At 42.6% G+C, this 23,178-nt stretch overlaps 1 protein-coding gene and 1 long non-coding RNA gene across 2 annotated transcripts in view; one reads left to right on the top strand and one right to left on the bottom strand.

Annotated features, from left to right (window-relative positions):
* The window catches only part of NECAB1 (N-terminal EF-hand calcium binding protein 1), a 185,932-nt gene that overhangs the window by 988 nt on the left and 161,766 nt on the right, over nt 1-23,178 (top strand). Inside the window, exon 2 of the mRNA XM_072803962.1 lies at nt 7,358-7,382. Within this exon, the coding sequence (XP_072660063.1) occupies nt 7,358-7,382 (25 nt within the window). The remainder of the gene's footprint in view (nt 1-7,357; nt 7,383-23,178) is intronic.
* Nucleotides 1,186-9,651, bottom strand: LOC140620129 (uncharacterized). The gene is made up of 4 exons (XR_012019859.1): nt 8,839-9,651; nt 7,900-7,988; nt 3,627-3,748; nt 1,186-1,983 (listed from the first exon to the last, which is right to left on the bottom strand). It is a non-coding gene; the product is annotated as an uncharacterized lncRNA (long non-coding RNA).

The following is a 23,178-nucleotide window of genomic DNA, read 5'->3' as shown; positions in this document are numbered from 1 at the left end:
CCTCCCCTCTCCCCGGGGCCCCCCTGCGCTCCCCCGGGCCCTACTGCTCTCCCCTCTCCCCGCGCCCCCCTGCGCTCCCCGGGGCCCCCCTACGCTCCCCTCTCCCCGCGCCCCCTACGCTCCCCGGGGCCCCCCTGCGCTCCCCGGGCCCCCCCGTCCCCCGTTGCCCGCGCCGCTGCGGGGGGCCACCTGCCGCTCAGTCGCCGGGATCCGGGGTCCGGCACCTGCGGCTCCGGGCGGGGCGGCCCCGGGAGACCCGCCGAAGTCGGCTTCTGGGGCGGCGTGGCCTGGGCGCCGGGTCGTGACCGCGGTCGCCTCCCCCCGGGCGCCGAGCACCCTCAAGGCGCCGACGGACGGACGGACGGAGGGACGGACGGAGCTCCCGGGACGCCCCTTTGCTTCTCTTCTCCTTCCCGGTGATCCTCCTCCTGCCTCCCTCCGTCGCGCCTCCCCGAGACCCCCCAAGTTTCCCTGCCTGCTCCTCGGTCCTGCATTCTCACTGCTCTTCCCTTGGGGCTCCCCCCCGCCCCGCACCCCCTTCGGGACTAAGTCCCTTCATTTTTCTGATAATGCTGATCGGTTTTTTTTTTTTTTTCTCATTCTTGGCTGCCTTTTTTTTTTTTTTTTTTTTTTCTCTCCTACTTTTCTGCCCCCACGCTGGGGTTATTACCTTTACAGCAGTTTATATCTCCATTTTGCTTTCCTGCCCCTTTTCTGCTGTTTCTGTACTTTATTCTTTTCCCGGCCCGGCTCTTTCCTCCGCTGTGGGAGGAGGGTTTCCATCCCTGTGGCCTGCGGGCCTCAGCCGCTCCCGTCACACCCCTGCTGTCCCCTGGAGGTAGTTGCTGGCCCTGTGGGCCCAGTTCTGGCCACTTCTCATCTAGGCGTGATAGAAAATTGGCTCGAGGCGTGGAGGAGTGCCCTGTGCCCTCTCCTCTACCCTCCCCTGAGATCGTTTCTTATTAAAAATCCAGCTGTACGTGAAATTAAAATACATTCATTTGTGGAGAGATGAAAATGTGAGGAAGCCCGTTTACTAGTATCCTCGTGGGGAAGCAGATGTCATGAAGAGAAGAGGGATGGGGTGAGGGGCCCTCCCAAGTTGATTTTGAACGGATTAGCTCGGCTTTTCTTTCTTTCTTTTTTTTTTTTTTAAGATTTTATTTATTTATTCATGAGACACAGAGAGAGAGAGAGAGAGAGAGAGAGGGGCAGAGACCCAGGCCGAGGGAGAAGCAGGCTCCATGGGGGGAGCCCAGTGTGGGACTGGATCCTGGGTCTGCAGGGTCAGGCCCAGGCGGAAGGCAGACGCTCAACCACCGCGCCACCCGGGCTGCCCTAGCTGGGTTTTTTTAAATTGGGATAGAAAACCGTATTAATAAGAACATCTGGTCTAAGGCAGATGTGTCTCCCGGCAGCGTCCTCCCCTCATCACCGTGCTGTTCCAGTTGGGGATCCAGGCGTTCTCCGGCTGGCCCTCTTCCCACCCAAACAGTCTGATTCCCATTCCTTCTCTCAGTAGGAGTGAGTACCTTATTTTTCCTGAGCACTTCTCCCTGCTTGGTTCTGGTCAATCGGATGGTGTTTTGGTGCTGGTGGTTTGACTGGCTATGCTGTTATTTCTTTTAAATCCTGCTGTTCAGGGCCAAAAAGCCCTTGAGGAAATGGAGCTGGGAGAGGGAGGCACATAGCACACGTGAGAAAGGAATCTTCAGCCAGTAGCATCAGGGTCCCAGAAAGTCACGTCTGTTATGAGGTCAGTGGCTAAACTGCCCTGAAGTTGGTTCAGAGCCAGCAAGAGGCTCCTCCATTCATTCTGGCCTGGTCTTCGCTCTGTCCCCCAAGGATATCAAGTGCTCCTCTGTGACTTTCCCAAAGCAGTTAACAACTCCTGGAGATGCCGTAGAGATGAATGGACTGAGCTTATAAATGAAGGTCAGCCTCCTCGGCACCCACGCTAATGTAGCCCAACTGTTCAAACTGCTGTTAAAAAAGAAAAGAGGAAATTAAAATCTTACTTATTATTGTATAGACACGATTGTTCTTAAGCTCTGTCAATAAACAGCATCAGGTCCCTGTCCTGAAGGAACACGTACTCTATGAATAGGATACCCTCGCCTTCTTCTATTTCTAGAATTTAAAAATAAAAATACAAAACCGATTTCACGTGAGAAGTGTTGACATGCTTGTTCGCCAGTAAATTTTAGTGTCTATAGAAAAAAAAAGTGCCACTGGATTTTATCTCAAATAGAAAAGATTTTGTTTATACTTTTCTTTGAGATATTTTGTGAAAAATCTAGCACTCTGGCGAAATTTGTGACACGAGAAAGGATTTGTTACTTGGGGATTTTTGCATTATTCATTTCTGGATCATACTGCTTTTAGCAAAAATAAAATGTGATATATAAATACCTAATTTATTTGATTTGTTTTAATATATTCTAGTAGCACTGCTAAAAATGATTGCTTTTTGAATTCTATTCAGATTATAGCAAGTAGGTCATAGGTAACCCCCTTTTTCAAAGAGGTACAGGGATGAAACCCAGACTAATTTCCAAATTTGAGGAAAACTTCGACTTCCAGTGTGTGTATATTCCAGTGTCACTGTAGTAATCAGTCCTCTGAGAAATGATTGGAACCGGTCTTGAAGATGCCGTTGATGACATGACCGGGCATGTCCACCTGGGAAGACACTAGCCATAGATCAGATAATCAGAGAGAGATTGACCCTAACTATTGGCTTCTGCTCCATTTGCCAATATGTCCAAATCAGGAGGTTGTATTAAGTGAGAGTTCATAGGGTATGAAAACTGAGAAGAAAAAGCCAACGTGCCATGTAAGTGTGCTCTGTGGATTGCTACATCTCTGTCCCCTACCCAGTGCCGACATCACAGTAGCCAAATCCACAAATCAATACAGACACTGTCCCATTAGGAGTGTGATTTATAGTCTTTTCTATCAAAAAAAAAAATGACAGGATTGCTTAGCAGTTCATCTTGAATATTCTCGAATGCCCACTGGGGGGGCTTAGGAAACCCAGGGCGGGCCCCAGGGCTTGCACAGCACTGGGCCCACTGCCGCCTGCGGGAGGGGGACTGCACTGCGTGTCCTGTCGTGTGCAGCAATGTGGAAGGACCAGGAGGGTGGCAGTTCTTTTCTTTCTTGCCACCTGTATCCTGTCTTTGCAGGTTATTTCTTTCCAGATACCAGAAGAAAGTCTGCAATTTAGAGTACTAGTCTGTAGAGCGTGTGGTCCCTCTTTTGGGTCTTTACGTTGATCAGCTCTGCTGCTGTGCCAAGGGAGAAAAGCCAACCTTCGGTCAGCCCCCGAGGCATGATACACGTGCAGTGAATTAGGTACCACCTCACCACGTGGTGCCACCGTCTTCTCCCAAACAGTTTTGCTTTGTAGCTGGAAGACGCGGGGCCTGGAAGGTTCTGGAGGGGATAGAGGTGACTTTACTCTTGCTCTTGCCTCCTTTCCCCCAACCCGTCATGCATACCCGTGAACACCGAACATCATGCACGATGCCTGGGCGCTCAGGGACTTGGTGACAACGAGTCACAGTTCTGCTTTGCCAACGATACTGCATTGCAAAGTCCCCCGCGCAGCTACGCATCTTCACCTGTGCAGGAGGTGAGCCGGACAGAGGGCTTCGACATTGTTCAGTCGGGAGGATGGCAGTTAACCCCCTCACTTGTCTACCCTGAGTGGCCAGACAGACGGCACTCCTGTAGGTTTCGAAACCTGCAGAAATAAGAGAAGCTCAGCTTTAATGTTAGCATGATTTATTTATTTATTTAATCTATTTTTTATTGGTGTTCAGTTTGCCAACATATAGAATAATTCCCAGTGCTCGTCCCATCTAGCGCCCCCCTCCGTGCCCGTCACCCAGTCACCCCCACCCCCCGCCCACCTCCCTTTCCACCACCCCTAGTTCGTTTCCCAGAGTTAGGAGTCTTTCATATCATGTTTTAAACCGTCGGCTCACATCAGCCCTATTCCAGGCAAGAGTGAGAAGATAAAAATGTTCGTGCTGGTTTACCTTCCCTCCAGGCCTCCTCACTGCTCCCCCCCACCCTGCGGCCCATCTCCTGGCAACCGGTGGAGCAGAACTACCCCCCCCCCAGGCCCAGGCCACACCCCCTGGTCTGCCCAGCGGGTCTTCCCTTCTGGGTGCCACTCGGCGATCTGAGGAGCACCAGCTGCCTTGGCCTCTCTCCTGGCCTCTCGGAGGCCATCTCAGCTCATTACTTAATTTTAACCAGGTACAGGGTAGGAAGCACTTAGCAAACATTAGTTCAATAGTGACTGTCCGTTTTTTAGGCCTCGGTGATAGCATTTGCATTTTTAACAGCCGCCTTGGATGACTTCAGGTGCAAAATGAGGAATTTCAATGAAGGCCACCAGAGAGTCGCTTTGGGGGGTAAGGGGTGCTGCTGGATCATTCTTAAGTTGTTGCAGAAACAGCATAACCTGTGCGTTCTGGCCATGGTATCTGTGTCCATTTACTCTCCATCCTGTGGTCTTAACGTGTAGGATTAGGCAGTCCGGAGGGCTGTGGAGGCCTGACGTTATGAACTCAGTCCGCACCTGCAGGACCTTTTTTATTAGTCTGTGGGCTCAGAGGCAAAATTTGCAGCAGAGCCAGTTCTGTTCATATTTAATTACAAAGAACTGTCTTAATAAAGAAAGTTATTGTCTTAATGTCATCACTAAGGGGCTGAATGTTGTTTAAGACAGTTCTTTATGAAATGATGGAAGCCGGGGATCCGAGTCTCTGGTGTGTGGTTATTCCTATTCTAGTTACTCATAAGGACACACTAGCTCTTGAAATAGAATCTGAGGGTATATTAAAGGTAAGACTCAGGCTGTGTCTCATGTCTCCCTGACACTCCGCTGGGGCTTCACAGTTTCAGAGGAGAGGAGGACACTGGTCCTGGTGGAGAGATGGGAGTCCCAGAACCCCCACTAGAAATTACCTCTGTGGAGTTAAAAAGGATTTGTGTCTCATTCAGCCTTAAGCATAGAAGCTCTTACAGCTGAGAGCAGTTTTCTTGCAATAATGGAATAAATTTAGTTGATAAAGGGGACCAACTTCTTAGGCACACAAGTCGGGATGATGCATATCTGTTGTCGGAAATTTTTCCTAGGTGAGATTTTTAGTAATATTAGTACCTGATAATAAACGCATTGTAGTGATGTTCAGATTTAACCATCCTTCATCTTCGTGAAGTCAACAGAAGGAAAGGGGGTAATGTTTATACAGTAGAAAGCAGTAGAGCTTTGGTAGTGAGAACTATCGCTCACGTTTCAAGCTGCCCACCAAGAAGCGATGACCTAAATTTAAGAGTAGCTGTGGTTACTTAACGTATACGGCTCAGAAAAAAATGATCCTCAAGTGCCCCTTTCATGTGATTCAAGGTTATCTTTGCAGTATGATAAAAGGACATTTTCCTTGGTGCTATATACAACATAGCTGTGTGTTATAGTCTCCAGATTTTTTTTTTTCCCCTGTCAGTATATGGTTATCAGCTGGGGCTAATTTGATTGTCGCTAACAGAAAAAATAATAAACTTTCTTAAGATTTAAAACAACTTATGGGCTTCTGTAATGAAAAGTTGGAGATCGTCTGGTCAGGGTGTCTTGATCAGAAGCTCAGAGAGTGTCATCAGGATCTACTTTCTTCGGTCTCTGGTTGGACGCTGCTTTCTTGAGGGCTGGTTATGTCCGGGTCGTATGCTGTATTACTTTCCTGTGGCTGCTGTAACAGTGTACTGCACACAGGGGCTTAAACAACCAGATTTGCTCTCTCAGTCCTGGAGGCTAGGGGGGTGACGTCAAGGTGCGGGCAAGACGACCTTGCTCCCTCTGAGGCTGTAGGGGAGAGTCTGCTCGATACCTGTCTCCTAGGGACTCAATGGTGGCCAGTCCTTTACACTCCTTGGCTTGCAGCAGCATCACACCAACATCTGCCTACATTATCATGTGGTCTCCCCTGTCTCTGCATCTCCAAATCTCTCTCTTCTTATAAAGTCACCGGTCTTGGGGTATAGGGCCTACCCCCAGTCCAGTAAGATTGTATCGTAATTTGATTACATCTCCAAAGACTACTTTCAAACAAGGTCACCTTCACAGTTACGGGGGGTTAGGACTTCCACATGTGTTTTGAGGCAACACGGTTCAACCCACGATACATACAACCGAGGAAGGGTAGACAGCAGCTTCTTACCTATATCTTCCCAGGTTCCGAGTCAGCAGAGGAAGGGGTGTCTCTCTCTGTGCTCCAGCCTGAGTAATCACTGTGGCTGGAGTGATGGGACACCCTGCTTGCCAGGCCTGAGTGCTCTTCCCAATCCTCGAGCTCATGGGCCCAGAGTAGGAAAAAGACTGGTTGCCCAGAAGAAAATTTTGAAATCCCAAAGATACCTGACTTGATAGCCAGGCAGCTCTTATCCACCAAAGATAATAAAATTAATGCATAGACCTAACGTAAGATATAATGTGGACATGTAAGCTCTATTCATCCATAATCTATTACTTTTTTGTTTCGATTTATTCCCATTTTATTGAGGTATGATTGATGTATATTAAATTGCACATTTTTAAAGTGAAGAGTTGATGGGTTTTTGCATACATATATCCCCGTGAGGCCATCACCGTAATCAAGATCATAAATACACCTACCACTCCAAAAAGTTGTCTCATATCCTTTTCTAATGTGCTCCCTCCTTATTTGTATGCAACGCTTAATCTTTCTTCTGTCACTGTAGATCAGTTTGCATTTTCTAGAATTTTATATAAATGGAATCACGTAGGGATCCCTGGGTGGCGCAGCGGTTTGGCGCCTGCCTTTGGCCCAGGGCGCGATCCTGGAGACCCGGGATCGAATCCCACATCGGGCCCCTGGTGCATGGAGCCTGCTTCTCCCTCTGCCTGTGTCTCTGCCTCTCTCTCTCTCTGTGACTATCATGAATAAATAAATAAAAATTAAAAAAAAAAAAAAAAAAAATAAATGGAATCACGTAGTAGGTACTCTTTTGTGTCTAGGTTTTTACCCAACATCATTACTTAGCGATCCATCCAAGTTATTGTGTGAATCCAGAGCTCATTCCTCCTTATTGCTCAGCAGTATTCACCGTATGGATGTGCCACAGATTTTTTTTTTTGTCCATTCACTTGTTCAAAGATATGTGGGTTGTTTTCAGTTTTTGATTATTCTAAGGAAACCTCTCAACTGGGAAACCTTTATTTAAAATTGGAATTTCTTTCATTTACTAATGGGTGAATTATATGAGTGTAATGTTCACTGCAACTGCAAAAATGGTAATAACATTTTTCCTTTTTCTTTTTCAGATACTGAGGAGAGCGGATAAAAATGGTAAGACCAAAAAAACTGCACTTTCTATTTATTGATCTCTTACCATTTAGATCACCCTATAAAGCATAGTATGGAAGAGAGAGGAGAACCCAAGAAACTGATGCATAAAGTGTCTGCCTCTGGTACTAATAAGAGTTTTAGGGAAGTTTATGGTTCCGTCTGGATATTCATGAGAAATTGAAAGAGGTACTTACATTTGACAGGAAGATGGAATTTATGCCTTTGAAGTGAGCAGCTGTCATAGCTCTGCCTTTTCCCTTTTATGCTTTAATTTTAAAGTAATAACAGCTTCTATTCATTGAGTGTCTACTGTGTGCCAGGCATTGGGCCAAGTGCTTTGAGTTATTTCTTGGAATTAATAAGATACAGATCTGAGACGTGAACCCCAGGTCTACATGGCTTCAAAATCGAGGGTGTCCAAGCTGGATTTCATGGTGGCCTTGGGGGCCGCTGCTGCGCTGTAACAGGTACCTGGAGGTTAAGTTGGTTACCTGGAAGTGTGCGTTGCCAAACTTACCTTCACCCCATGGCTCTTGGCCATCGCTCTCGTATTCGAATTGTATGCGCTGGGACTGATAATCTACAGAGACAGAGAAGTCAGAGAAACTAGAAGAAAAAAAAAAAAAAGTCCTGTCAGTGGAACTACAATTTAAACGATGCCTGCGCTGCGTCCAATTATAAGCTGTCATAAGCAGTATCTTTTGACTCTTATCCCACTACAAGTTTTGTTCCATAGAATACCAAATCAGAGCTTATTGAGTTTATTTTGCTGCTGTAGTATGAGTACATAATAGAGCCATATTCTTGACAAGACTTTCTTGACAAATTTAGGGTACCAAGAGTCCTTTCCTTTTCTTGAAATCGGATTTCTTATCTGTGGGGTGGGATTACTGGCAGAGTCCAGATCTGACACTTTAGAAACCTTTGTTGTGCTCTAGTTAGCCCTTAAGCAGCCAGATCGAGAAAAGCTTGATTGGCACTATCTAGCTTTTCCCACAGCAGAAAATATCTTAATCCAAGAAGCATTAAAACACTGTCCCCGATCCTGATAATACTTAACTGTGCCTGCCTCTCAGAATATTTGCTCAGACTATGTTGCAGGGGTTAATATATTATCGATTCAGGGTTTTTTTTTTTCTTGTTTCACCTGAATCACTTGATTAATTTTTAAGACAGATGTAATGATGCAGTCATCCTGTCTTCTCATCTCCCTTGTGGGCCCTGTGCCTGCCATCCAAAGTCAGTGATGTCTGAAACACAGCTGAATAGTCCATATGGCTCCATGCTACCTGCCTCGTACTTCAGCAGCCATTTCTACTTCAGAGATGCCTTTTCTCTCCCTGTACCCAGGCTCCTAGTTTTCTCAGGCTCCACCTTCCTTTCTCTGGACCCCACGGTCCAACTGAGGGTTATCCATACCTTTGTACATAGCATTCTTCTCTCCATCAAAACTTACCTCTTCTGGTGGCCTACGATGATAATCCATAGTCACAGTAAAAAGCACCTGAAGACCCAATTCATGATTTATTGGAGTTGATGAGAACCTCATATGTTTTGCTATGAAGAATGGTCCCTTGGTTGGGGAGCCTTGTGTGGTCCTGGTTATTTTTTTTTTTTTACCTGCCTCCTTCCTTCCCACATAGGATACCTCTCGCCTCCTTGCTCCCTGTCCTAATGCTGAGCCCAGTGTGCTGTCAAAGCTACCTGCCCTTCTGCTCCTACTCTCATGGTCTTCACCATGCATCCTCTTCCACCGCTCTCTCGGAAGCACCAGGGCTTCTCTGAGCATCACTCCACCTGTCACACTTCTGTGGTGTCCTGCTTGGACTCATACCTGCTCCCCCCCCCCCTTTTTTACTCTTAGCCACCCTAAGAACACTTGTGTACTGCTTGCATTGGGGTCAGAAGGCACCTTGTCTGAAAAGCCTTCCCCCTTGGGAGGTCCCCCCCATCTGTGTTCTCTGCACTTTGGTTTGTGCTAATTATTCCCTTTTGTGAGGACAGTAGTTGTTCGCCAGTGACTCTATTTTCTTAAGCCAAACGTGCCTGTCTCGGACAAGCAACTTGTCTTATTAACAGGCACTCTGCTCAGCCAATACGGGGTGCTCAGTGCATGTTCACTTAGCGAATTAACACTGATTAATGACACTCTCCTCCATTACCCATCTCCCTTCTATCACCTCTTTCCCTTCCCTTCCATTCTGCTTTCCTCTTCTCCCCATTCCCGGTGCAAAGTGGGGGAAGGGCAGAGATAGGTAGGTGCACCTAGCAGCTCTGTGGCTTTGGGTAAGTAACAAACCTCACCCTCAGCTCTCTCACCTACAGACTAGAGATAATAGCATCTGTCTATGTCATGGGGTTATTATGAATAATAAATGATGTGACATATGTAAAATCCCCTGGGGAAGTGCATGGTACATAGTAACAGCTTACACCTGCTTGTTTTGCTGATATTTTTATGATCAATACAATCAGTATCACTACGTAAAGCTTGAGCTGTTTTTGGGGTTGTGTTTTTGGGGTTGTGATGCCTTGACTATTGGAGACATTTGGTGACATTCCAGTTGTTTCTATTTCAGTGGAGTTTAGTAGGGGAGAAAAGACTATTTAGCATACACGCGGGATTGAAAAAAGGAAAAAAGGATAGTGGATAATCTAACAAAATGAGAAAATACCAGCATTAAAAAAATCCATCTTTCTGAACCATGTGTTCATTCCATTTTGTATTTGCAAATAAGCAGCTGCTACATGTACATGATCTCTGGGTAACAGACCCTCATAAGACAAAATCCCTTATGGACTGCATAATTGGTGATAGAATAATGATGGGAATAAGAGGCGGTAAGCAGAATGACACTTAGCTTACCAGAGTACAGAGTTAGCTTCTGGGATCTATTTGACATGAGAGAAGCTGCTGGAGAAATAGGTGGGGGAAAAATACATGAGAGCAATTAACTGTCATACTTGTGTCTCGGAGAGAATCATTTGTTGTTTTAAAGTCATAGGCTGGGATCCTAGACATCAAGACAGACCTCGAAGTACAATAGATTAGGGATGTGAGTGTTTTGATCTAAAGAGCCCAGAATCAAACCTAAAAATGCAGAAGCTCTTGAGAAATCTTACGTATATGCAGGTTGAATGAAAAGGGACATGGCACATGGGAATTCGTAAAATTTGCAAAAAAAAATTTAACCTTAGAAAAAGGCAAAATCAAAAGGCTCACAGTAAATAACACTGCAGATTGTTTTTGCTGACGTGCGCTTGCTAGGATCTCCCATTCTTGACTAGTAAAGAGGTAGACTGCAAGGGGGGCTCTTTTAATCCCGATGAGTTGACTGATCCCTCAAAGAGATGGTCATAGTTCTCCTCATTGGCCTTTGACCTATTCCAGCATCCTGCGCATTATACGTCTGTGAGGACGGACAATGTGCCTATTTCACAAGGCACCAGGGCCACAGTAGTGAGCCTGTCACAACACTCATGCTCAATAATAAATACTTGCACATCTGTTGGTAAGAGGTGCATAACCAACAGTCTGATACTAAAAACTGAAGAAGAAGCATAATCTTCTAGATTAGTGCATCAAACTAAGTATTGATGTTATTTATCTGTTGTTTATTGGTTAATAGTATTAGCTAAATCCCTAAAGGTTCCACCAACAACAGTGTTAGAACTAATGAATGAATTCAGTAAAGTTGTAGTGTGCCAAGGCAATATACAAAAATCTGTTGCATTTTTGCAGACTGACAAGGAACTATCAGAAAGAGAAATTAGGAAAACAATCCCACTTACAGGTGCATCAGAAAGAATGAAATACCTCGAAATATGTTCCGCCAACGTGGTAAAAGCCTCGTACAGATGTACATTGACAGACATTTTAATTGTACATTTTAACGTACAACTTAATTGTACATTAATGAAAGACATTAATGAGAGAAATTGAAGAAGACACAAATAGAAGGAACGATACTCTGGGCTAATGACTGAGATTTACTATTGTTAAAATGTTTATATTACCCAAAGCAATCTAGAGACTCTGTGTATTCCCTTGCAGAATTTTGGTGGCATTTTTCAGAAATAGAAAAAAAAATATTGAGCAGCTTGGGTGGCTCAGCAGTTTAGCGCAGCCTTCAGCCCAGGGTGTGATCCTGGAGACCCCAGATCGAGTCCCACATCGGGCTCCCTGCATGGAGCCTGCTTCTCCCTCTGCCTGTGTCTCTGCCTCTCTCTCTGTGTGTGTCTCTCATGAATAAATAAATAAAATCTTAAAAAAAAAAAAAGATCTTAAAATCGGAACAGAACTACATCTGTCATTCAAAACACTAATACAGGGGCACCTGGGTAGCTCAGTTGGTTAAGTGTCTGAAGCTTGATTTGGGCTCAGGTCATGATCTCAGGGTTGTGAGATTTGAGCTCCACTTTGGGCTCCGTGCCTGGTGCAAAGTCTGCTTGGGATTCTCTCTCTCCTCTCCCTCTGCCCTCCCCCAACTCTCTCACTCTCTCTCTCTCCCCCAAATAAATAAATAAATATGATCTTTAAAAAAAATAAAAAATAAAAATAACACTAATATAAGAACAGTTGATGTTGAGTTTGTGTTTGGGAATGTTTTGAAGACTTCATTGGATCATTATATAACCAATGTTAATAGATTAAGTGACAGTGCTTGGTAAGAGCCTCTCAATGTGGTTGCCCAGGGTTTGGTTTATTCAGTTGACGTGTACGAATGTGACCCCAGGTGGAGGGTGGAACACAGGTTCGGTAAGTGGGAGCGTTTTCCTTGAAGGCAGGGAGACTTTCAGAGTACCACCCAGAGGCCTGTGATTCTCTCTTTCCTGCGTCTTGATAACAAGGCTGTGTTTTGATGTCGGCTACTTGGTCAAGCATCACCTCTGTGGTCGCCCTGACCTTTTAATCAGGGATCCTGGCCCCAAGTAAGGATGAAGAGATTAAAAAAACGGGGCTCTGGAAATCAGAATTATTGGCGTAAGGCGGATTTTTATTTCATAGTTCCTCACTATTTTCTCAAAATATGTTGTGAATGTCAGTGTAACAGAATCAAGTAACTAATCACAGAGCAGTGGGGATCAGATGCAGTGCTATATTCCTGCTTATTCTCAGGCGTATGCAAACTCACAAGCTCCTCAACTACACACCTACCAGCTTGAAAGTCAGCACACAAAAACACACACACACACACACACAAAACACACACACAAAAAAAAGAAAAAGAAAGAAAGAAAGAAAGAAAGAAAGTCAGTCTAGTAAGAGCTATTTGTTTAAAAAAAAAAAAAATCTCATGCCCTCACCAGGACCCTAGAAGTGGCTCATCAGCATTACAATATGTGGGAGTACAGGAGTGCAAGTTCTGACTGTAATCATTTTTTTTTTAACAAAATAAGGAAAAACAACATTTCTATTTCCACAGTATGTTTTTTTTTCTAAAATATAAAGCAGTTTCACTCTCATAAATGTGTTGCTTTTCTGCCAAAAGCAGAAAACTGTGAAAATTCTTATCTTTCCATAGCTGGGCTAATCAGCTGTCATAGAAACAAACAGAATTTCTATTCAGATTACTGAGCCAATGACATGAATGCCATGGGCAGCCAAAGGCTCAGAAGTCAGAGCCTGCAGTTTACAGAGCGCAGTGTCTACTGTAAAATGGTGCCTCTACCATAAGTGCTGTCTGTGATCTAGATTTGTAGGTTAGCGGCCCAGCACCCCCTTCCCTTTCTGTGCCACAGTGAATCATCTGTACTCACTCCATCTAGACGTGGGAGGCATGTCGCACTACGGTTAAGCTAGGCTTTGCAGTCAGACGGCCTAGGTTCATATCCTGGTTTCTCCTTCTCCGTGATCTGAGCAACTTACTTAGCTTCCTCATCTGTAAAATGGAAAGAAAAACAATGCTTCTCAAAAATGAAGCAAAAGGAACCAATGCCTCTCTCATAGGCATGTTGAGCGATTAAAAGAAATAGTACAGGGGGCACCTGGGCGGGTCAGTTGGTTGAGTAGCTGCCTCTGGCTCAGGTCATGATCCTGGCTGGGGTCCTGGGATCGAGTCCCTCATTGGGCTCCCTGCTTAGGGGGGAGCCTGCTTCTCCCTCTCTTTCTGCCATTTTACCCCACTCTCTGGCTCTAGCTCTCCGTCAAATAAATAAAAATCTTTGAATAAAATAAAATAGATAATGTAGATTTTCTTGGAAAGGTGCCTGGCCCTTAAGAAGCTACATAAGTGTTAACTATACTCATTTTTTAAAAAGATTAATTTATTTGGGACGCCTGGGTGGCTCAGCGGTTGAGCGTCTGTCTGCCTTTGGGTCAGGATGGGACCCTGGGTCGAGGGATCGAGTCCCGTATCAGGCTCCCCACGAGGAGCCTGCTTCTGCCTCTGCCTATGTCTCTGCCTCTCTATGTCTCTCATGAATTAATAAGTTAAAAATCTTAAAGAAAAAAAAATTATTTATTTGAGAGAGGAAGAGCTGGGAGGGCAGAGAGAGAGAGGGAGAGAATCTCAAGCAGACTCCCCACTGATTGTGGAGCCTGATGTGGGCTCCATCTCGGGACCCTGAGATCACCACCTGAGCCAAAACCAAGAGTCGGACAGTTAACTGACTGCGCCACCCAGGTGTCCCCCCACCTCATTTTCGTTTTGTATCCTAATGCTTATTCTTACTCGGTGGGACAGTCACAATGTCCCACCCTCCGTCCTGCTGCTGCTAAACTATTCCCCTGGCAGCGCCCAAGTGTTCTGTCCGCGATGACCTTACTAAGCCCTCAGACCTTCCCTGCTGCTTGCTCTATCTTTGCATTGGCCATTCAGCTCTTCTTATTGTTTGCAAACCAATAACCCTAATACAGTTTCTCTTGTGTGCTTGGAGTTGGCCCTATATGCCCAAATTCGTTTCTGTACTCCAATTCTGAAAACTAAGGAAATGGAATTAATTTTTATTCCTGGTTTTTCGATAAAATAAAGAAATTGGAAAAACTGAAACATATGTGATACCTTCAGTTCCTTAGGTTCTCCTGAATATCAAAAATGTTGCGAAGCTGGATTTTGTTGACTATGACTTGATGATGTCAAAACGACCAGTGGGGTCAGTGGATTCCTTTAAAAGTAGAAATATTTTGATTTTTTTTTTCCCCAACTGGTTATCACATTTTTTTAAAACGTCTTATTAGGGCTGATGAGAACTATGCACCGAAATGATAGTGCAAGGTTTGGAGTTAGAAATCTTAAATTCTAGCCTCGGCTCTCCCACTCTTCTTCCATCTTCCTTTCTTTCATTCATTCAGCTACGACCAGGCACTGCGCCTGTTGGCCAGACCCTATGTTGGGCACTAACGATACTGAAATAAATAAGGCTAAATTAAAGTCAGCACTGCACACGCACACACACACACATGAACACACACTACAAGGAATGGAATGAAGTTCAGTTAAATTAAAGTTTGAATTCTAGAGTGGAGATAAACATGAATTAAAAATAATTATACACTGTAATAAATGCTGTGATAGAAATCGGCCCTAGATCCTATATGGGAGTCATCTTCGGACGGTGTACTCTGATACGATCTCTTCTCTGTTCAAAATCCCTCGTTTGTTACAAGATAAAATCCAGACTCCCAAGCAAGGCTGACCCCCCAGCCCTCAGTGTGTAGACACGCACAGCTTCCTCTGCTGGGAAGGACCCTCCATCCTTCTGCCTCTAGCCTACAGTCTCTCTCCCCTGGGGGAGCCCCCTCTGAATTTGTTTTGGCAGAGAATGGCTTAGGAGTCAGGGATTGATACGTAAACTAGTTCTGCCGCATGCCAACTGCATAACTTGGTAGGTACTCAGAGATCCACGTTCAAGTTCAGCGTATAGGGCTGTTGTGATGATTCATTGAAGTAACACAAAGTCCCATACACACGACAAATACAACTCTAAGTATTAGTGTCTTTGCCTGACTGCCCACCATTCTCTCATCTATAGTTTCCTTTTTTTTTTTTGAAGATATTTATTTATTTATTTGGGGTGGGGAGAGCACTAGTGGGGGCTAGGGCCCAATCCCCCATGATCATGACCTGAACCTGAGCCGAAGGCAGACAGTGAACCGACTGAGCCCCCCAGGTGCCCCCCTCATCTATAGTTCCATTGCATATAGAAGATGGAGGAAGAGTGGGAGAACCGAGGCTAATCCCATTGCATTTTGTTACCATAAATGGTAACACCATTTATCCCATTGTACTGATTAGTCTGTGGGTATGTTTCCCAACCCCGCATTAGCCTGGACGCTCTTTGAAGGCCAACAACTCTACACCTTTAGTATAATGCTTGATTTATTTGTTAGTATTCTGTGAACATGACTGAATTGCTATGGGGCCCTAGAGGAGGGTGCTCTAATTGTGCCTCGGGTGCTGAGTAAGCCTCTTCTTGAGGTGTAATTCGTCTGAGTAACTGTAGGGTAGGTGGGGGACAGGTAATTCCGGGTCAAAGGAAAATGAGTACAAAGGCACAGAATTTGAAAAATTGTGTAGAAATTGCTTCCTGAACACAATTTCTCAATTTGTAAAAAATATATACTGCATACCTACCATGCTCACACCTGAAACCACACTCATTAATCCCAACTGCCTCCCCGCGTCAGTAGGTGTTTCCGAACTCTGGGAAACACCACTGCTCAACAGGTGCTCCAACCAAAAGCTTCAGAGGCTTCCCTGATTCTGCTCCTTCTCCAGTAACTCCACATCTAACCCATTAGTGGCCCTCTTGGCTCTACAGTGAAAAACACCTGCAAAATCGAATCACTTCTCACTACTTCCAAATTTCTACCCGAGTTAAAGCCTCCGTAATCTGGCATCTGGACTACTGCAAAATCCTTGAGTTTTAGAGCTATTGAAAGCTTCAGTAAGTCCATGGCAGTAGAGATAACAGAGAGAAAATATGGAGGTTTTATTTTTTTATTTTTTTGATACTGAGTTTTATATTTTTTGAATGTATTATTAGCACAGACTTGGTAATTAATAAAAAATGTATGTTATGAAGGTATTGAAGATGAAGGTATTTAATGGTACATAGTGATGGGTGGGGACAGGAGGGTGAGATTTCTGGTTTCTGGCTCGGGGAAACTGGGTGGGCAATGAGACTTATCTACGTTGTGAATGTCTCACATATTAAAATTATTTTTTGTAATTTTGGGGTCACTTTTAGTTATGAGAGCTTGCTTACGAATGATCTGTTGCTGCTAACAAGAGACATGGCTTTCTCCTTAATATTCTCAAATCATGCCTAGGTTATTAAAAATAGAATAGTTTGTACTTTACTAAGACCTCTGTGACCACGAGGAAATAGGTTCAGACTCAAAAGAAAATATTACTGTAATTACTGTAAATAACCCTACCAAAGGATTACTATATGCCAGATGTTCTGCTAAGCATGATTTTATTTAATTTCCAGAACAGTCTTATGAGGAAGATAATACCATTATCCCAATTTTATCAATAAGTAACCTGAGATGTGGATTACTTGTTTAAGGTCACAGAACAAGTAAACACAGTTTATATCCAGCTTCTCTTCCAACGTAAAACCCCTCGTACTTCGCTCAGGACCCTCAGGTACTGTGGCTCCCCTCTCTAGTGGGGTTATGCTGTTGAAATGTAGAAATATCAGTGTTTCCACATGCATACTGCTGAGTGAGTCAATGTAATTTAAAAATAAAAGACAAAAAAATATATGGGATTATTTTGGTAATGATCCTACTTGTAGGTTAGTTTATTTTTTATTTATTTTTTTAAAAATTTTTATTTATTTATGATAGTCACAGAGAGAGAGAGAGAGGCAGAGACACAGGCAGAGGGAGAAGCAGGCTCCATGCAGGGAGCCCGACGCGGGACTCGATCCCGGGTCTCCAGGATCACGCCCTGGGCTGAAGGCGGTGCTAAACCGCTGAGCCACCCAGGGGTCCCTTGTAGGTTAGTTTAACGGAAATTTGGAACCTTTGATCTTGGCTCTACCATTTGTTCGTTCATTTGCTCATTCATTCATTTGCCTAATATTTTATGAGTGCTCTTGATTTGCTGGACCCTGGAAGGTGGTAGAAATATGAAGATTAAAAACATAGAAACTTCAGTATATGTTCACCAGGGTGTGTGCTTGGACAAATTCCTGAACCTCTCTAAACCTGTTTCCAAAAATAAATAAATAAATAAATAAAAAATAAATAAACCTGTTTCCTCATTTTTATTTTTATTTTTTTTTTATTTATTTATTTATTTTTTTTTTTAATGATAGTCACAGAGAGAGAGAGAGAGAGGCAGAGATACAGGCAGAGGAAGAAGCAGGCTCCATGCACCGGAAGCCCGATGTGGGATTCGATCCCGGGTCTCCAGGATCGCGCCCTGGGCCAAAGGCAGGCGCCAAACCGCTGCGCCACCCAGGGATCCCTGTTTCCTCATTTTTAAAGTAAAAAAAAACATAATAAAATTTAAGGAGTAGCAGTGTTATGAGGAAAATGCACGGAAAATATATGTAAAGTCCCAAGGACTTTGTTTAGCATATAGTGACCATTTAAAACCTGTCAGTTCCCTTCTGCCTTCACTCATTTCATATAGGTCCTAAGGATATGATTTCTTTACTTGTGATGGATTATGAAAGCAGACCGAAAACTGTGAGCCCTTACAAAGGCCTTATGCTACGAGCACAAATCGTATTTGTCTAATGAAAGTTACTCCTTTTGATGTTTCCACAAGGATTTGGAGAAAACTTGGTTGGTCACGTCTAAATGATTTGGGACTTGAAATAAGGAAGAGATAGTGGATAATGTCCTTTGGGAACTTAGCATCTTATTGATTAAAAAAAAAAAAAAAGGTCATAAACAGGGCACCTGGGTGGCTCCGTTGGTTGAGTCTGCCTTTGGCTCAAGTCATGATCTCAGCCTCCTGGAATGGACCCCAGCCAGGCTCTGCCCTTCCCCCCTGCTCGTGCTCCTCGCTTTCTCTCTTTGTCAAATACATAAATAAAATCTTTTTAAAAAAGTCCTAAAAACAGATAAAATCGAGTGTCATCAATGATGCAAGAAGGATCACTAAGCCAATTGAATGGTAAATATACTAATGTGAGTTCAGAGGAAAGTTCTTTCGGCTTGGGGTTGCCTAGGTGAGCCTATGGAATAATAATGCTCAAAATGTCTAAAGATGAACGAAAATTAAGAACAGCTAAAAAAAAAAAATAAAACGACTTATTTTATTTTTCCCTCCCTCCCTCTATTCTCATCTGTTTTGTTTCTTAAATTCCCCACATGAGTGAAACCATATAATGGTCTTTCTCTGATTGACTTATCATTAGGATCAGTTCAGTTCAAAGTGCCACAGACCCAATTCAGATTATAAAATAGGAAGTTTGGGCAGCCCCGGTGGCTCAGCGGTTAGCGCCTGCCTTCAGCCCAGGGTGTGATCCTGGAGACCCAGGATCGAGTCCCAGGTTGGGCTTCCTGCAGGGAGAGCCTGCTTCTCCCTCTGTCTCTCTGTGTGTGTCTCTTGTGAATAAATAAATAAAAACCTTAAAAAAGTAAAATAAAATAAAATAAAATAAAATAGGAAGTTTGCTGGCTCTTATAACTGAAATACCCAGGAGGTGTGAAGAAGTAGTCACATGTAGGTGTTCAGGAATCACTCTTTCCCTGCCCCCTTCCCTCTCTCTCCATCTCAGTTTTGGTTTTCCTCTGGGTGGTTTTACTTTGAGTGGCTTTCTTACCAGGAGAGACAAAGACAACTCCTGGAATGCATCCTACCACTTCAACAAACCGGAGTAAAGAGAGAATACCTCCTGTAGAATAATTTTAGCAAAAATCTCAGGATTTTCTCTGATCAACTACAGTCACATGCCCATTCTTGAAGCAATAAGCAGGGGATGAAATGAACTGATTTTTCATGATTACATACACCCCCTCCCCCCAGAGTGGTGTGAGTTGCATAAAGGCTCACCTAACATACACAGAGGGAGAGAGAGGGCAGGTGATTTGTCAAATGAAAAAGTGTTTTTACCAAAATAGAGGAAAGTAGATGTGTTGACTAGGCAAAAATGACAGACATTCCTCTTTTGGAAGGTAAAAAAGCAGGGATTATTTGCTGGAAATGAAGATATAAAGGAGGGGAAAAGAAAGCAATTATGTGTGGTATTCCTTCTATATATAACAACTTTATTAAAATATTTTAATTTTCATTTTGCAGTAAAATTTGTCTACAAATGGGGTATTCCCTCCATCGCTAATTTGAATACACCTTCTCTACAAATGACTAAATGTTCCTCCAACAATGTTTTCTCGTCGGTCATTCTACAAAAGGCTGAGTGTGTGTGTGTGTGTGTGTGTGTTGCCTTTCTCCCAGTCTCTCCTTAAATAACATTGTTAATTCTCTATGAAAGTGACATTAAATAGGTATCTTTTAAAAAATTTTATTTTATTTAATTTAAATTCAATTAATTAACATATTATTAGTTTCAGAGGTAAGTTCAGTAATTCGTCAGTTGTATATAACTCCCAGTGCTCATTCCATCAAGTGCCCTCCTTAAATGCTCATCACCCAGTTACCCCATCTCCCCACCCACCTCCCCTCCCGCAACCCGCAGTTTGCTTCCTGTGGTTAAGAGTCTCTTAATAGTTTATCTCTCTCTCTGACGTCGACTTATTTTATTTTTCCCTTCCTCCCTCTATTCTCATCTGTTTTATTTCTTAAATTCCCCATATAAGTGAAACCATATGATAATTGTCTTTCTCTGATTGACTTATTTTGCTTAGCATAGCACTGTCTAGTTCCATCCACACCATTGCAAATGACAAGATTTCATTTTTTGATGGCTGAGTATTATTCCATATATAATATATATACCATGTCTTCTCCATTCTAAACAGATATGTTGACTGTATTTTTTTTACTAAATTAAAAGCACATTTTTCTAGCCATAAAAAGTAATATACACTCATTAATTCAGGATAAAGACAGTGTTTTCATATTCCCAACACAATTCCAAGTGACAAAAGTATTTTGATATAAGAAATAAGCTTTCCTGGTAAGGAACTACTAAATACTAAATACTTGGGTTATCAAGTCAGTGAAGAGCTAACCATTTGACTGGATTATTCAGTTTTCTACCTGAGTTTTGGTCACTTTGGTCAATTTTAAACTGATGGCAGTTTTAATGACCTGCTTCCAAAAATATGTTCCAGGAGATGTGCTTTCAGGGACCACATTGGAATTACTTAATCCTGTTGTATTTCAGTTTTCTTCTGCTCCTGGAAATAAAAGTAAGAATATATAATTACTTAATGAAATTGTTGTGATGAATACAGTTGATCAAATGTAGAATAGAAATGCTTGGGAAAATAGTAGGTCAGCTTATTTTTGCTTGTATGGAGCATATTTTGTAAAACAATAAACAATACGTAAAACACATTTCAATACGTAAAACACATTTCATTCTCCCAGATGATCTATAGAAAACAAGAGAGCCAGAGTAGCTTGTTTGGGGTTAAGAAAATAAATTCATTTAATTGATTGTTGAGTTTAATATGGTAGATTTTGAGATCTAATGTGAATAAACATAATTGACTTCACCATGCTGATAACATAGCAAATCAGTTCTTAACATATTATTTAAATCCATATAATTTTCACATTCTATTGTATACATTTTAAATTTTAGAACAGTTTTATGTTTATGGAAAAACTATGAAGCTACTATAGAGAGTTCCCATATACCTAATATCTAGTTTCCCTTATTAACATTTTACCTTTGTGTGGTACTTGTGTTTACAGTTTATGAGCCAATATTGTTTCATTATTGACTGAACTCCATTCTTAATTAGATTTCCTTAGTTTTTACTAAATGTCTTTTTTTTCTGTGGCAGGACAGCACATTATGTTTAGTAATCATATCTCCTTGGGCTCAGTTTCTCAGACTTTCTTTGTTTTTGATGATTTTGACAGTTTTAAGGAGTACTAGTGTCTGGTGTTTCATAAAATGTCCCTCAACTGGGATTTTTTTGATGTTTTTCTCATGATTAGGCTGGGGTTATGTGTTTGGGGGAGGAAGATCACAGAGGAAAAGTACCATCACATCATATCAAAGGTTTACACTGTCAACATGATTATGACTGTTGGTGTTGGCCTCAATCACTTGGTTCAGGGAGTGTTTGTCAAGTTTCTTCACTTGCAACGTTGATTCTTTGGGAGGAAGTTACTCGGGGCAGCCCAAGCCTAAGGAGTGCGGAGTTATGCTCCACTTCCTTGAGGACTGAGTATGTGCATGAAATATTTATAATTCTTCTGCATGGGAGATTTGTCTATTTTCTCTTTATAGATGTATTTATTTATTCAGTATTTGTTTATAACACTATGGACACATGGGTATTTATTCTGTGATGAATCCGGGACTACTCAATATATTTTATTGTTCAAATTGTCCCGCTTTGATCATCGGGAGCTCTTTCAGTAGATTCCTGTGTGCCTTTGTCCTACCCTCATAATTACGGTTTCTTTAATAATTCCTTACTCTCCAGCCCTTCAGATGCTTGAGGCTCATCTTTTGTAATTCCTGTCGCAATATGACAATCAGTCACTTCTCCAAGGATCTTTGATTTTTGTTCTTACTGGAGAATGATATTAAAAACAACAATGTGGGTGGTAGATGTGCTCATTTTTACTGGTGTGTCATTGTTGCTTCTCAGCTCTCTCGGCTGATGGAGCAAGGAAATATATATATGTGTATACTAGCCCAAGTGTATGCATATCTCTACATATTTCTGCATGTACTCGTATGTATCTATATTAATTTAAACATGAGTTCATAGTGATGTCCCAAACTTTAAACCATTACCACCTCCTCCCTTTGCTTATCAGTAACCTATCAAACAGTGAGACACCTGGCTCCCCCCCCCCCTCAGCTATTCATTTGCATAACTGTTCAGTCCCAGTATGCATGTGTATTATTCAGGATGTTTTACTTGTACCCCCAACTTTGTCAACTATATCAACTATATTACAGTGCTTCCGGACAGCTTATTTGCCTTTATATAGACTCCATTCATTTCCAGAATTGCTTAGGTCAACACTGTTTTCCCTCATTACCTTCAGTGAAGTCATTTCATACATTTCTAATATATTTAAATTATTTTGTCACATTCTGCATTCCAGCCTGGAATCCCCTGGACTCCTAAATGATTTTTTTAAGAATTGGCACCCATTAAAGTTTGTTGTTCTTTGTGCTGTAAAGTTCTGTGGGTTTCAACAAATGCATAATGCCATATTACTGTCATACCATGTCATGCAAAATAGTCACCCTACCCTAAAAGATCCCGTTTTTGTCCTTTCAACCCTAATTGCCCTGAACTCCTGACAACTAATGACCTTGTTGCTATTTTTGCAAATTTGTCTTTTCCAGAATGTCATAAAATTGGAATCATACAGTATATAGCCTTTTTAGATTGACAAAATTCATCCATGACTTTCTTTGGCTTGATAGCTCACTTTCTAAAAATAACTAAATAATATTCCATTCTGTGTATGTACCAAAATTATTTTATCCATGCACCTATGGAAGGACATTTAATTACTTCCAACTTTTAGTGATTATGAATAAAACTGTTATAAACATTCACATGGATTTTTGTATGGACCTAAGTTGTTAAGCAGTTGGGTAAATACCTAGGAGCATGGTTGCTACATAAGAAAATGCCAAAATAGCTGCCAAAACGGCTGCAACATTTTGCTGTCCTACTAACAATGAATTAATGTTCCTGTTGCCCTGTATCCGAGCCAGG

Source organism: Canis lupus, chromosome 28 (assembly GCF_048164855.1).
Source record: "Canis lupus baileyi chromosome 28, mCanLup2.hap1, whole genome shotgun sequence".
Taxonomy (NCBI): Eukaryota; Metazoa; Chordata; class Mammalia; order Carnivora; family Canidae; genus Canis; species Canis lupus.
This window is presented reverse-complemented; position numbering and strand designations above follow the sequence as displayed.